Source organism: Procambarus clarkii, chromosome 62 (genome assembly GCF_040958095.1).
Source record: "Procambarus clarkii isolate CNS0578487 chromosome 62, FALCON_Pclarkii_2.0, whole genome shotgun sequence".
Taxonomy (NCBI): Eukaryota; Metazoa; Arthropoda; class Malacostraca; order Decapoda; family Cambaridae; genus Procambarus; species Procambarus clarkii.
Genome location: NC_091211.1, coordinates 21,826,668 through 21,842,099, shown reverse-complemented (window position 1 = coordinate 21,842,099; position 15,432 = coordinate 21,826,668). Strand labels below are relative to the sequence as shown.

The 15,432-nt window shown below is 50.2% G+C and overlaps 2 protein-coding genes across 2 annotated transcripts; both read left to right on the top strand.

The window, feature by feature from the left end:
* The first annotated feature begins 404 nt into the window (after positions 1-404).
* Positions 405-1,145, top strand: LOC138354349 (serum response factor-binding protein 1-like). Its single transcript, XM_069308509.1, has one exon. It carries the CDS (start codon positions 405-407, stop codon positions 1,143-1,145), a length of 741 nt encoding a protein of 246 aa, XP_069164610.1.
* Positions 1,146-13,329: 12,184 nt separating this feature from the next.
* Positions 13,330-15,432, top strand: LOC138354348 (Kruppel-like factor 18). The gene is made up of 2 exons (XM_069308508.1): positions 13,330-13,477; positions 14,342-15,432. Exons 1-2 carry the CDS (start codon positions 13,330-13,332, stop codon positions 15,430-15,432), a joined length of 1,239 nt encoding a protein of 412 aa, XP_069164609.1.

Below are 15,432 nucleotides of genomic sequence, written 5' to 3'. Positions count from 1 at the left end.
AAAGGTTTATTTTTTGGGGGGGGGGGGGTGGGGGGAGGAAGGGGGCGTCAAAGGGAATTTCGCTAGATAAGTGTTCATGCTAAATCTCTTCACTAAATGGATAAGGATAAAATAAGATATGGATAATGAATATGGATAAGGTCATGGATAAAAGTGGGGCGAGGGATTACATCTTAGGGTAGAAATCTCCATATTATTTCCCCCCTCAATGACACGGTTTGAGAGAGAGAGAGAGAGAGAGAGAGAGAGAGAGAGAGAGAGAGAGAGAGAGAGAGAGAGAAGAGGGGAATGAAAGAGAGAGAGGACTAACAAGTCTCACTTACAAATCCCAGTTGTAGATTTATCTACTTCTCAAGTGCACTTAGGTTTTGCAACAAGGATAAACGGCACTACACATTTTCTTAATGAATTATAACCTGAACGTCTTGCACTACGGAGGGGAAGGTGGTTGGTCGAGGGAGGAGGTGGTCGAGGAGGAGGTGGTCGAGGACGAGGTGGTCGAGAGGGAGGTGGTCGAGAGGGAGGTGGTCGAGAGGGAGGTGGTCGAGAGGGAGGTGGTCGAGAGGGAGGTGGTCGAGAGGGAGGTGGTCGAGAGGGAGGTGGTCGAGGACGAGGTGGTCGAGAGGGAGGTGGTCGAGAGGGAGGTGGTCGAGAGGGAGGTGGTCGAGAGAGAGGTGGTCGAGGACGAGGTGGTCGAGAAGGAGGTGGTCGAGAGGGAGGTGGTCGAGGACGAGGTGGTCGAGAGGGAGGTGGTCGAGAGGGAGGTGGTCGAGAGGGAGGTGGTCGAGAGGGAGGTGGTCGAGAGGGAGGTGGTCGAGAGGGAGGTGGTCGAGGACGAGGTGGTCGAGAGGGAGGTGGTCGAGAGGGAGGTGGTCGAGAGGGAGGTGGTCGAGAGGGAGGTGGTCGAGAGGGAGGTGGTCGAGAGGGAGGTGGTCGAGGACGAGGTGGTCGAGAGGGAGGTGGTCGAGAGGGAGGTGGTCGAGAGGGAGGTGGTCGAGAGGGAGGTGGTCGAGGACGAGGTGGTCGAGAGGGAGGTGGTCGAGAGGGAGGTGGTCGAGAGGGAGGTGGTCGAGGACGGAGGTGGTCGAGAGGGAGGTGGTCGAGGGACAGTAAGCCTAGGCCTAATTGTCAAGACTCGTGGCTGAGCACAATTTAGGGAAGTCTTCCCTTAACTTTTGCGTTTCAAGTTTATTTACATTTTCTAAAGAATATCATTAGGCCTAAACGCGACTTCCATCCTCAGGTTTGGAGTTGTTAGGTGTGTATTTACTATTTGTATCTGTAGAATCGAGTTATTAGCTCTTGGACCCCGACTGTCTAACCAATTATATTCTTCCTATGAAAACTAGATATGATAGGGAAATGGGACAGGAGTCATTGCTGTAAACAACCGATGCTCGAAAGGCGGGATCAATGCTCGATGCTGCAGACACAACTAGGTGAGTACAACAACTAGGTGAGTACACACACACACACACACACACACACACACACACACACACACACACACACACACATACACACACACACACACACACACACATACACACACACACACACACACACACACACACACACACACACACATGTCTTCCAGATGAACACTGGAAGACAGAAGAGTAAGGGGGGACATGATCACAACCTACAAAATCCTCAGGGGAATCGACCGGGTAAACAAGGACGAACTTTTCAACACTGGTGGGACGCGAACAAGGGGACACAGGTGGAAGCTGAGTACCCAAATGAGCCACAGAGACGTTAGAAAGAACTTTTTCAGTGTCAGAGTAGTTAGCAAATGGAATGCATTAGGAAGTGATGTGGTGGAGGCTGACTCCATTCACAGTTTCAAATGTAGATATGATAGAGCCCAATAGGCTCAGGAATCTGTACACCAGTTGATTGACGGTTGAGAGGCGGGACCAAAGAGCCAGAGCTCAACCCCCGCAAGCACAATTAGGTGAGTACAATTAGGTGAGTACACACACACACACACACACACACATACACACACACACACACACACACACACACATACAGAAGAATCCATGGTATAATAGGGCATGTATGGAAGCGAAGAAACTGAACAAAAAGGCGTGGAGGAACTTCCGGAATAACAGAACACCAGAAAGCAGGGAGAGATACCAGAGAACCAGGAATGAGTACGTCAGGGTGAGAAGAGAAGCAGAGAAAAATTTTGAAAATGATATAGCAAACAAAGCCAAGACCGAACCAAAGCTACTCCACAGTCACATCAGAAGGAAAACAACAGTGAAAGAACAGGTATTGAAACTTAGAACAGGCGAGGACAGGTATACAGAGAATGACAGAGAGGTGTGTGAGGAACTCAACAAGAGGTTCCAGGAGGTCTTCACAATAGAACAGGGTGAGGTCACTGTGCTAGGAGAAAGGGAGGTAAACCAGGCGGTTTTGGAGGAGTTCGAAATTACGAGAGAGGAGGTCAAGAGACACCTGCTGGATCTGGATGTTAGAAAGGCGGTTGGTCCAGATGGGATCTCACCATGGGTACTGTAAGAGTGTGCAGAGGCACTTTGCTTGCCACTCTCCATAGTGTATAGTAAATCACTAGAGACGGGAGACCTACCAGAAATATGGAAGACGGCGAATGTGGTCCCAATATACAAAAAGGGCGACAGACAAGAGGCACTGAACTACAGGCCAGTGTCCTTGACTTGTATACCATGCAAGGTGATGGAGAAGATCGTGAGAAAAAACCTGGTAACACATCTGGAGAGAAGGGACTTCGTGACAAATCGCCAACATGGATTCAGGGAGGGTAAATCTTGCCTTACAGGCTTGATAGAATTCTACGATCAGGTGACACAGATTAAGCAAGAAAGAGAGGGCTGGGCGGACTGCATTTTCTTGGATTGTCGGAAAGCCTTTGACACAGTACCGCATAAGAGGCTGGTACATAAGCTGGAGAGACAGGCAGGTGTAGCTGGTAAGGTGCTCCAGTGGATAAGGGAGTATCTAAGCAATAGGAAGCAGAGAGTTACGGTGAGGGGTGAGACCTCCGATTGGCGTGAAGTCACCAGTGGAGTCCCACAGGGCTCTGTACTCGGTCCTATCTTGTTTCTGATATATGTAAATGATCTCCCGGAGGGTATCGATTCATTTCTCTCAATGTTTGCGGACGATGCTAAAATTATGAGAAGGATTAAAACAGAAGAGGACTGTTTGAGGCTTCAAGAAGACCTAGACAAGCTGAAGGAATGGTCGAACAAATGGTTGTTAGAGTTTAACCCAACCAAATGTAATGTAATGAAGATAGGTGTAGGGAGCAGGAGGCCAGATACAAGGTATCATCTGGGAGAGGAAATTCTTCAGGAGTCAGAGAAGGAAAAAGACTTGGGGGTTGATATCACGCCAGACCTGTCTCCTGCAGCACATATCAAGCGGATAACATCAGCGGCGTATGCCAGGCTGGCCAACATACGAACGGCATTCAGAAACTTGTGTAAAGAATCATTCAGAACTTTGTATACCACATATGTCAGGCCAATCCTGGAGTATGCAGCCCCAGCATGGAGTCCATATCTAGTCAAGGATAAGACTAAACTGGAAAAGGTTCAAAGGTTTGCCACCAGACTAGTACCCGAGCTGAGAGGTATGAGCTACGAGGAGAGACTACGGGAATTAAACCTCACTTCGCTGGAAGACAGAAGAGTTAGGGGGGACATGATCACCACATTCAAGATTCTGAAGGGGATTGATAGGGTAGATAAAGACAGTCTATTTAACACAAGGGGAACACGCACAAGGGGACACAGGTGGAAACTGAGTGCCCAAATGAGCCACAGAGATATTAGAAAGAACTTTTTTAGTGTCAGAGTGGTTGACAAATGGAATGCATTAGGGGGTGATGTGGTGGAGGCTCACTCCATACACAGTTTCAAGTGTAGATATGACAGAGCCCGATAGGCTCAGGAATCTGTACACCTGTTGATTGACGGTTGAGAGGCGGGACCAAAGAGCCAGAGCTCAACCCCCGCAAACACAACTAGGTGAGTACAACTAGGTGAGTACACACACACACACACACACACACACACACACACACACACACACACACACACACACACACACACACACACACACACACACACACACACATACATTTGCAGGAAGCAGCTCGTAGCAGCTCTCTAACTCCCAGGTTCACCTATTTACTGCTAGGTGAACAGTCCACCCGGGTGAAAGAAACGGTGCTCATTTGTTTATGCCCCTGCTGGGGATCCAACCCGGGCCCTTAGGACAACGATCCCAGAGCGCTGTCCACTCAGCCACGAAGCCCGTGTGTGTGTCTGTAGGTGTGTGTGTGTGTGTGTGTGTGTGTGTGTGTGTGTGTGTGTGTGTGTGTGTGTGTGTGTGTGTGTGTGTGTGTGTGTGTGTACACACTTAATATTCTTAGTAGAACCCAAAACCTAAGCCAGGTTGGGTTGGGTAGGGTTTGGTTAGTTAATTAGCAATGACGTATTGAGATCGTCAGATCTAAGCCCTGTCAGATCTTGTTCGCCTGTGAGCAACAGTGTCAACAGCTTTGTGGCAGTCTAGGAAAATGCAGTCTAGTGTGTGGAAGGGATCATTGGAGGCGATGAGTCACAATAACGTGGCTGAAGTATGTTGACCAGACCACACACTAGAAGTTGAAGGGACGACGACGTTTCGGTCCGTCCTGGACCATTCTCAAGTCGATTGTGACAACTCAAGTCACAATCGACTTGAGAATGGTCCAGGACGGACCGAAACGTCGTCGTCCCTTCAACTTCTAGTGTGTGGTCTGGTCAACAAGGAATCATTGTTTGGAAAAAGCTGTTCACATCTCCAATAATGTTATGAATGTTGCCAAATGCTATTCTGCTTACATCCGGCGCTATTGGAAACCGATTTATTACAACTCGTTAAAAGTGGCATCAGATATCAGTAATGAAACTTGATATGGAAAAATATAAGTTAAATAATCTTTAAAGCAACATCACGTGAGAAAATTGTATTAAAAAAATAACGTCTAATCAGCACGAATAAAGGAAGATTTGTTTAATAAAGTCATGTAGCAAGTGTTCCAGAGAACACAAGGTCAAACGACACTAAAAGTTACTCTAAACGAGAGCGAAGTAAACAAAGTGGCCGGGGCTGCCAGACGCTCAAGTAACGGGCGACACCGCAGCCCAAAGTGACATACGGCCTTGTGTTCAGTTTTGTATTGAATTATAACGGGGAGTGTTTTTTTTTTACACGATCTCTGCTGCCGGGAGCTGAGGTGTCCTGACACTGATTGTTCGGATTGGCACTGATTGGGATGGAGTGTCAAGATTATCATACAGGAAATCTGCCACGTGTACGTGTGTGTGCGCGTGTGGATGTGTTTATTTACATTCATTGCAATTGTGGAGCCGGTCAGCCGAGCGGACAGCACGCTGGACTTGTGATCCTGTGGTCCTGGGTTCGATCCCAGGCGCCGGCGAGAAACAATGGGCAGAGTTTCTTTCACCCTATGCCCCTGTTACCTAGCAGTAAAATAGGTACCTGGGTGTTAGTCAGCTGTCACGGGCTGCTTCCTGGGGGTGGAGGCCTGGTCGAGGACCGGGCCGCGGGGACACTAAAGCCCCGAAATCATCTCAAGATAACCTCAAGATAGCAATCGTGTGCGCAGGTGATTCTGCGCATATAGTTACGTCATTTTATTAAATACCTAAATTATTACACACAGAAAACACAATTAGCGTGATGCATCAAGTGAACAAATCCACAAGGGCCGTGACGAGGATTCGAACCTGCGTCCGGGAGCATCCCAGACACTGCCTTAATCGAGGTCCATGAAGTGTGTGTGTCGCTCAGTCGATTAAAGCAGCGTCTGGGATCCTCTCGGACGTAGGTTCGAGCCCACGTCACGGCCCTTGAGGATTTGTTCGTTTACCTAAATTATGTTTAACCAAAGTACTCCCAAGAGAGAGACTAGACGAGACTTCACTAAATTATTCACAAGAATAATTCTTACTCAGCTGTCATGCTAATTTAAATAAAGTAGTAGCTTAACAGAAGTTTAAGCTTAGGCCTAGAAGAATTTTTTCCCCGTTTCAGAACTAGCGAGGAACTCACTCACTCACTCACTCACTCACTCACTCACTCACTCACTCACTCACTCACTCACTCACTCACTCACTCACTCACTCACTCACTCACTATTTTCAGAACTCACTCTCACTCGACACAAGAGCCTCGCCTGCCTCTCTAACATACACAACGCCTTAAAATACATACACACATGTATGCAATTCATGTGTGTATGTAGAAACTAATACAACATAGACATACACAAGTGTGAAATAATTGACACCAGTATTCAAGGCATACAACAGACCGTTGAATATCGAAGGGTGGAACCCAGGAGCTGAAGCCTATAACCGCCGCCCCCCCAGCGGACGAAAACCCCAATCACCTCTGGCAAACTTTCGACAAAGAAACAAACGCAGCCAGCGAATGCAAATACCTGGGCGGGCAAATGTGTGACAGACAAGGTTAACCTCCTGACTGTAAGTGACGGGTGACGGGGCTTCCGGCAGCCCTTCCTGTCAACCACCACCCCCCCCCCCTGTCAACCCTCCCCTGGTCTAACCTCTCTTGACCCGAGTTGACGGACCTTTACCTCACCTAAATTGACATTTTTAGCTGGCCTAAGTTGACCTTTTTAGCTGGCCTAAGTTGACCTTTTTAGCTGGCCTAAGTTGACCTTTTTAGCTGGCCTACATTGACATGTTTAGCTGGGCTATGTTGACATTTTTAGCTGGCCTGAATTGACCATTTTAGCTGGCCTAAATTAACCTAGAGCCGACTTAAATATGCTGTAATTGGCGTACCCAAAACTGATCTAACCTGACCCAGGTTAGCATGCTTTAAGCTGACCTAGCCTGAACTAGTATGACCTAACCTAACCTTGATTGCATTTTGTTCTAACGTTTAACTCAAGCTTCGTAAAGTTGATATATCAACCTGCGAACTTCAACTCTTGGGCCCCGCCTTGTAACCCTTACAGATCTTTGTTATTTAAGCCATGGCGTATGACCCAAGATGGTTATCTTGAGATGATTTCGGGGCTTTTTAGTGTCCCCGCGGCCCGGTCCTCAACCAGGCCTCCACCCCCCAGGAAGCAGCCCGTGACAGCTGACTAGCACCCAGCTACCTATTTTACTGCTAGGTAACAGGGGCATAGGGTGAAAGAAACTCTGCCCATTGTTTCTCGCCGGTGCCTGGGATCGAACCCGGGACCACAGGATCACAAGTCCAGCGTGCTGTCCGCTCGGCCGACCGGCTCCCTGTATGGTATGATTACTGACATTCTGGAAGTCCAGCACCACATTTTCTATTTACCTTTTGCCATTTAAAAACAAAAACAAATCCACCAATAATAGGCGTGCAAGGTAATCCGTTTTCTATTACAAGGCACTAACTGCCCACTCTCAACCCTCTTCCCTTCAGTGGGTGTTTTGTCTCTCCTCTCTCGCTTCTACTTCACCACTTATGTCCTCTTTATTTCCTCAGTCACCTCGTTTATCATCTTATCATTCATTCACCTTTTCAGAATGTCCCTTCCAATTAGTGTTAGATTCGCCCTTCCAATTAGACCTGTTCTTATTTTGCCAATGCCAATCTTGTATGTATTTCGTTTTCGTTGCTAGCTCAAAGTTGCCCTCGTGGTAAGGAGGGCAACTTGGGAGGCCTGGTTGGCGACCGGGCCGCGGGGACGCTAAGCCCCGAAATCACCTCAAGGTAAGGTCCTCAGATAATCTTGCTGCAGACTCGAACGCCCTGAATTGCTTCCTAGAGTGTATGATTTACGCAGTACTTCTGGAGGCGGTACGGGGTGAGAATAGCTTGAGCTACTTCATCCCTTTGCGTGTATTTTACCTCAATAAACTTATTTCAATTTAAATTTCTCGAGGCGGTCTTGCTGGTACTTCCAGACCTGTGTCTTGTAGCGTCAAGAGAGAGATACAGACTTATACCGCACTGATATATGATTGAACCAGTGAAGAGCAGAGGTGCCATAGGCACAATCAGAGAGCACTGTATAAACATCAGAGGTCCGCGGTTGTTCAACGTCCTCCCAGCGAGCATAAGAAATATTGCCGGAACAACCGTGGACATCTTCAAGAGAAAACTGGACGGTTTTCTAAGAGAAGTTCCGGATCAGCCGGGCTGTGGTGGGTACGTGGCCCTGCGGGCCGCTCCAAGCAACAGCCTGGTGGACCAAACTCTCACAAGTCGAGCCTGGCCTCGGGCCGGGCTTGGGGAGTAGAAGAACTCCCAGAACCCCATCAACCAGGTATCAACCAGGTGATATAAGTCTGGGGAGCCGGTCGGCCGAGCGGACAGCACGCTGGACTTGTGATCTTGTGGTCCTGGGTTCGATCCCAGGCGCCGGCGAGAAACAATGGGCAGAGTTTCTTTCACCCTATGCCCCTGTTACCTAGCAGTAAAATAGGTACCTGGGTGTTAGTCAGCTGTCACGGGCTGCTTCCTGGGGGGTGGAGGCCTGGTCGAGGACCGGGCCGCGGGGACACTAAAAGCCCCGAAATCATCTCAAGATAACCTCAAGATAACCTCAAGCACCAGCCAGAGGCTTAAGGTCCCACGCAGTAACATCCTGATCCCTTGGAAGAAGTCAGAATAAGGATTTGGGATGGGACGGGGGAGAAAAGGAATGGTGCCCAACCACTTGTGGACGGTCGGGGATTGAACGCCGACCTGCATGAAGCGACCAATTCTTGCAGAAATCTTGATATATGTGATCTTCGTTTGAAGGACATACAGAAATAGCGGGCTTTGTAGGTATGGACGAGGCTAGGAGGAAGTTACATGCACGTGTATCTATCCCTTCACGTCCAGTCTCACCGGTCGTCCAGCGGTACAATTATTAAAATGAGCCTATCCGTTCAGGGGGACAGGGATAGGTAGCAGTCTCTAACATCACGTTCTTCAACGATTTCCTGTCAACGACACGAGAGGCTCGACCCTCCGTCACCTCTGTTCTGGGGAGCGGATTGGGGGGATAGCGTCAAACGGGTTGGGCTAGGTTACTGAGACTAGCCGGATTGTGCCTGGATTGTACCCGGAGTGGGTTCTGAGAGTTCATCTACTATCCCCCCAGGCCAGAGGGGGAGTGATAACTGATAACTGAACAAATCCACAAGGGCCGTGACGAGGATTCGAACCTGCGTCCGGGAACCTGCGTGATGCATCACGTTAGTGTGATCTCTGTGTGTGAACTGATAACTGACTTGTAATAACGTGATCCAACAGTTATCGCAAGTCGAGCCTGGCCTCGGGCCGGGCTCAGGGAGTAGAAGAACTCCCAGAACTCTCCAGGTAATGCTCCAGGTATGCACAATAGCCCGCCTGTAAGCAACAGTCTGTTGCTACAACAGTATAAGCAACAGTCTGTTGCTTATAAGCCTCATCACTCTACTTTGGGTCATTATTCAGCTACGGACGATCGTTCGCCGTTAACAAGGCAGTTCCTGTTCAATTAATGCTTCGGCGATGTGGTGTGTCGCAATTGAGTTCTTTATATGTCTGTCTCTCACTCTCTCACTCACTCTCTCACTCTCTCACTCTCACTCTCTCACTCTCACTCTCTCACTCTCTCACTCTCTCACTCTCTCACTCTCTCACTCTCTCTCTCTCTCTCTCTCTCTCTCTCTCTCACTCGAGAGAGTTCTGGGAGCTGATCATCGGAGAGTTTATTAACTGTTGCAAATATTAGTTCGTGTTGCTGATGCGTTGCTAATGGGGGGGGGGGGAGGGAGGGGGGGGGGGAGGGAGGGGGGGGGGAGGGAGGGGGGGGGGGGGTTGGGTCAATACTCCGGCCGGGAGATTTGTGCAGGGAGGCGTGTATGGGTGTATGGGACCCCCTGGCGTGTATGGGACCCCTGGCGTGTATGGGTGTATGCCCCCCCCTCTCTGGCGTGTATGGCTGTATGGTCCATACACAGCCCCAATGTATGGTCCATACACAGCCCCAATGTATGGTCCATACACAGCCCCAATGTATGGTCCATACACAGCCCCAATGCATGGCCCATACACAGACCTTCTTTCTGGCGTCTCTCTCTCATAGTGATACTAATGCCACTCTCACACTATCTCCTAGGTTCCATCTCTCCTACTTCATCTTCCTCCTTCTCTCCATTTTTGATTATCCCTCTCCTTCTATGTCTCCTACTCCCCCCCTCTCCTATCCCCCCCTCTTCTTTCTCTCACCTCCCTCTCACCCTCATTCTCACGCTCTCACAGCGTGTGGGCTACGAGAAGAAAAAAAATGTGTATCAGCCGTAGATCTTATTTCCACTACGAGGAAACCTGTCATAAAAGTTAAATTGAAACTCCAGGGACTCCTTGAACACTTCTCTGGGGGCTGTGGTGGTGTCTAGGGTCTTCTCTGGGGTCTGTGGTGGGTCTGGGGTCTTCTCTGGGGGCTGTGGTGGGGTCTGTGGTGGGGTCTGGAGTCTTCTCTGGGGGCTGTGGTGGGGTCTGGGGGCTGTGGTGGGGTCTGGGGGCTGTGGTGGGGTCTGGGGGCTGTGGTGGGGTCTGGGGGCTGTGGTGGGGTCTGTGGTGGGGTCTGGAGTCTTCTCTGGGGGCTGTGGTGGGGTCTAGGGTCTTCTCTAGGGTCTGTGGTTGTGGTGGGGTCTGGGGGCTGTGGTGGGGTCTGGGGGCTTCTCTGGGGGCTGTGGTGGGTCTGGGTTCTTCTCTGTGGTGGGTCTTGTGGTCTTCTGAAGTCTGGGGTCTTTCTCGCACCACCCACAGGATGGGTATGGGGTCTACTACCACCCCTCCTGTGTGTGTGTGCGTGAGTGTGTGTGTGTGTGTGTGTGTGTGTGTGTGTGTGTGTGTGTGTGTGTGTGTGTGTGTGTGTGTGTGTGTGTGTGTGTGTGCGCGCGTGCGTGCGTTCGTGCGTTCGTGTGTGTGCGTGCGTGCGTGTGTGTGTGCGTGCGTGTGTGCGCGTGCGTGCGTGCGTGTGTGTGCGTGCGTGTGTGTGTGCGCGTGCGTGCGTGCGTGCGTGCAAGATGTTGTGCGGCTTCTGGGATCATTGAGTGCGTCGCCCGTGGCCTCAGGAGTGAGATAACTAACGGGTTGTGCCGTAGCAGCAAGGTTATAGGTACCTTACCTTGAAGTGATTTCGGGGCTTAGCGACCCCGCTGCCCGGTCGTCGACCAGGCCTCCTGTAGGCCCATATCTACCTAAAACCTGTTGTCTTGTAGCCTGTCTATATCACCCCCTCCCCCCACCCCCATCCACAGTTCGGCGACTGATGCCCAATCGAGCTCTGACTCCTGGGTCCCGCCTCTCAACCGACAATCAACCCCTGTAAAAAAAAAGTACTCTAGTCTTAAGCGTTAAGTGCGTTAAGTGTTAAATTTTGCTGTTAAGTATGTGGTTGAATTTGGAAATCCTCTTCCATATCTGTCTTGGGAGAAAAACCTCAGGCAACTTAAGAAGAAACTTTTAATGGCGGCCATTATGGGAAGAGGAAGATCTTGGTGACGGTAGGCGGGGAATTCTAATTTTCTTCAGATTTCGAAATCTGGAGCTGGCAGGAGTGTCTGGGATCAAATTAGATATTCGAGAGTCAGATTCTGATGTTTCCTGTTTTTTTTGTTTGAGATTCAGCTACTCGGGACATGTTCTAAGTAGCACGGGCTATGGTGAGCCCGTAAGTTACCTGGCACAGGAGCGGGGCAAGTAGCACGGGCTATGGTGAGCCCGTAAGTTACCTGGCACAGGAGCGGGGCAAGTAGCACGGGCTATGGTGAGCCCGTAAGTTACCTGGCACAGGAGCGGGGCAAGTAGCACGGGCTATGGTGAGCCCGTAAGTTACCTGGCACAGGAGCGGGGCAAGTAGCACGGGCTATGGTGAGCCCGTAAGTTACCTGGCACAGGAGCGGGGCAAGTAGCACGGGCTATGGTGAGCCCGTAACTTACCTGGCACAGGAGCGGGGCAAGTAGCACGGACTATGGTGAGCCCGTAAGTTACCTGGCACAGGAGCGGGGCAAGTAGCACGGACTATGGTGAGCCCGTAAGTTACCTGGCACAGGAGCGGGGCAAGTAGCACGGGCTATGGTGAGCCCGTAAGTTACCTGGCACAGGAGCGGGGCAAGTAGCACGGACTATGGTGAGCCCGTAAGTTACCTGGCACAGGAGCGGGGCAAGTAGCACGGGCTATGGTGAGCCCGTAAGTTACCTGGCACAGGAGCGGGGCAAGTAGCACGGGCTATGGTGAGCCCGTAAGTTACCTGGCACAGGAGCGGGGCAAGTAGCACGGACTATGGTGAGCCCGTAAGTTACCTGGCACAGGAGCGGTGCTGTGTGTTTCCTATTGGTGAGCACTGAATCTTATACCTCTTGATAGAATGTGATTGGCTGATGGTAGAGTTCTGTGCGCCTTTCAGAATGTCTACTGGAATGTGATTGGCTGATGGTAGAGTTGTGTGCGCCTTTCAGAATGTCTACTGGAATGTGATTGGCTGATGGTAGAGTTCTGTGCGCCTCTCAGAATGTCTACTGGAATGTGATTGGCTGATGGTAGAGTTGTGTGCGCCTTTCAGAATGTCTACTGGAATGTGATTGGCTGATGGTAGAGTTCTGTGCGCCTTTCAGAATGTCTACTGGAATGTGATTGGCTGATGGTAGAGTTCTGTGCGCCTTTCAGAATGTCTACTGGAATGTGATTGGCTGATGGTAGAGTTGTGTGCGCCTCTCAGAATGTCTACTGGAATGTGATTGGCTGATGGTAGAGTTGTGTGCGCCTCTCAGAATGTCTACTGGAATGTGATTGGCTGATGGTAGAGTTGTGTGCGCCTCTCAGAATGTCTACTGGAATGTGATTGGCTGATGGGCATGCCGTCTCTCCGAATATATCAGTAACCGTCGAACAGCAACATTGATGACTTTGATAAACCGCGATACAATTTGATAATATCAGTTTGATGATTAACGACAATTATATTGCAAAGAATGATGACAAACGTATCAATCGCCTGCAAGGTTGCATCATGGAAGAAAGCCTATCTGTTGCACAGTAGAAAAATTATCATCCACACTTCCATGGAAATAAACATATCAATCAGCTGAGCTCTAGGGAGACTCGAACCCCTGACCCCCTAGCTTGTGAGGCAGGAAGCTATTGAGGAGTGTTAATAAGGAATGATTCCAGAAGCAGCAGCCTGCTGCCAAAGTGGAATTATCGACCTGATCTGACTACTGCTGAAACTGAAGCCCGGGTGAATGGATTGCACAGTAGAGCACAGAAGATGAAGGCAGCTGGGATCGCCATAGCCGAGCATGACTGGCGAGACGCCTCGACGGGCGAATTCTGTATTCCGGATGCGACCAGCGGACGCCAAGACCAGGAAATTTTGACTGACTTGCCATTCATGGTACAGTGCCTGGTCACTCATGGTATAGTGCCTGGCCAATCATGGTATAGTGCCTGGTCACTCATGGTATAGTGCCTGGTCACTCATGGTATAGTGCCTGGCCAATCATGGTATAGTGCCTCACCACTCATGGTATAGTGCCTGGTCACTCATGGTATAGTGCCTCACCACTCATGGTATAGTGCCTCACCACTCATGGTATAGTGCCTCACCACTCATGGTATAGTGCCTCACCACTCATGGTATAGTGCCTGGTCACTCATGCTATAGTGCCTGGTCACTCATGGTATAGAGCCTGGTCACTCATGGTATAGTGCCTGGTCACTCATGGTATAGTGCCTGGTCACTCATGGTACAGTGCCTCGCCACCAGAGTGCCACACTGTCTAGAGTAGAGAGGGGGGAGTGGGTTGTGGTGGTGGTGGTGGCTGGTTGTGGTGGTGGTGGTGGCAGTGCCATATGAGAGTGCCACGGGGGTGGTGGCCATAGAGAACGGAGGGTATTATAGCCATATATTGTATAGTTGAGGAATTAAGGCGTATCCCCGGGATCCTGCGGGATTGGCACTGTGCCACCTCATTTAGGAGGCCTGGGGCGTGGTGGTGAAGACGGCGGTGACCCTGGCACTGTATAGTGGTGACTTGGCACTGTATGGTGGTGACTGGCACTGTATGGTGGTGACTTGGCACTGTATGGTGATGACTTGGCACTGTATGGTGGTGACTTGGCACTGTATGGTGATGACTTGGCACTGTATGGTGATGACTTGGCACTGTATGGTGATGACTTGGCACTGTATGGTGGTAACTTGGCACTGTATGGTGGTGACTTGGCACTGTATGGTGATGACTTGGCACTGTATGGTGATGACTTGGCACTGTATGGAGGTGACTTGGCACTGTATGGAGGTGACTTGGCACTGTATGGAGGTGACTTGGCACTGTATGGAGGTGACTTGGCACTGTATGGAGGTGACTTGGCACTGTATGGTGGTAACTTGGCACTGTATGGTGATGACTTGGCACTGTATGGTGATGACTTGGCACTGTATGGTGATGACTTGGCACTGTATGGTGGTAACTTGGCACTGTATGGTGATGACTTGGCACTGTATGGTGGTAACTTGGCACTGTATGGTGATGACTTGGCACTGTATGGTGATGACTTGGCACTGTATGGTGATGACTTGGCACTGTATGGTGATGACTTGGCACTGTATGGTGGTGACTTGGCACTGTATGGAGGTGACTTGGCACTGTATGGAGGTGACTTGGCACTGTATGGTGATAACTTGGCACTGTATGGAGGTGACTTGGCACTGTATGGAGGTGACTTGGCACTGTATGGTGATAACTTGGCACTGTATGGTGGTAACTTGGCACTGTATGGTGATGACTTGGCACTGTATGGAGGTGACTTGGCACTGTATGGAGGTGACTTGGCACTGTATGGAGGTGACTTGGCACTGTATGGAGGTGACTTGGCACTGTATGGTGATGACTTGGCACTGTATGGAGGTGACTTGGCACTGTATGGAGGTGACTTGGCACTGTATGGAGGTGACTTGGCACTGTATGGAGGTGACTTGGCACTGTATGGTGATGACTTGGCACTGTATGGTGATGACTTGGCACTGTATGGTGATGACTTGGCACTGTATGGTGATGACTTGGCACTGTATGGAGGTGACTTGGCACTGTATGGAGGTGACTTGGCACTGTATGGAGGTGACTTGGCACTGTATGGAGGTGACTTGGCACTGTATGGTGGTGACTTGGCACTGTATGGTGATGACTTGGCACTGTATGGAGGTGACTTGGCACTGTATGGAGGTGACTTGGCACTGTATGGCGCTGACCCGGCACTGTATGGAGGTGACTTGGCACTGTATGGTGGTAACTTGGCACTGTATGGAGGTGACTTGGCACTGTATGGAGGTGACTTGGCACTGTATGGAGGTGACCGTTTGACACATTGA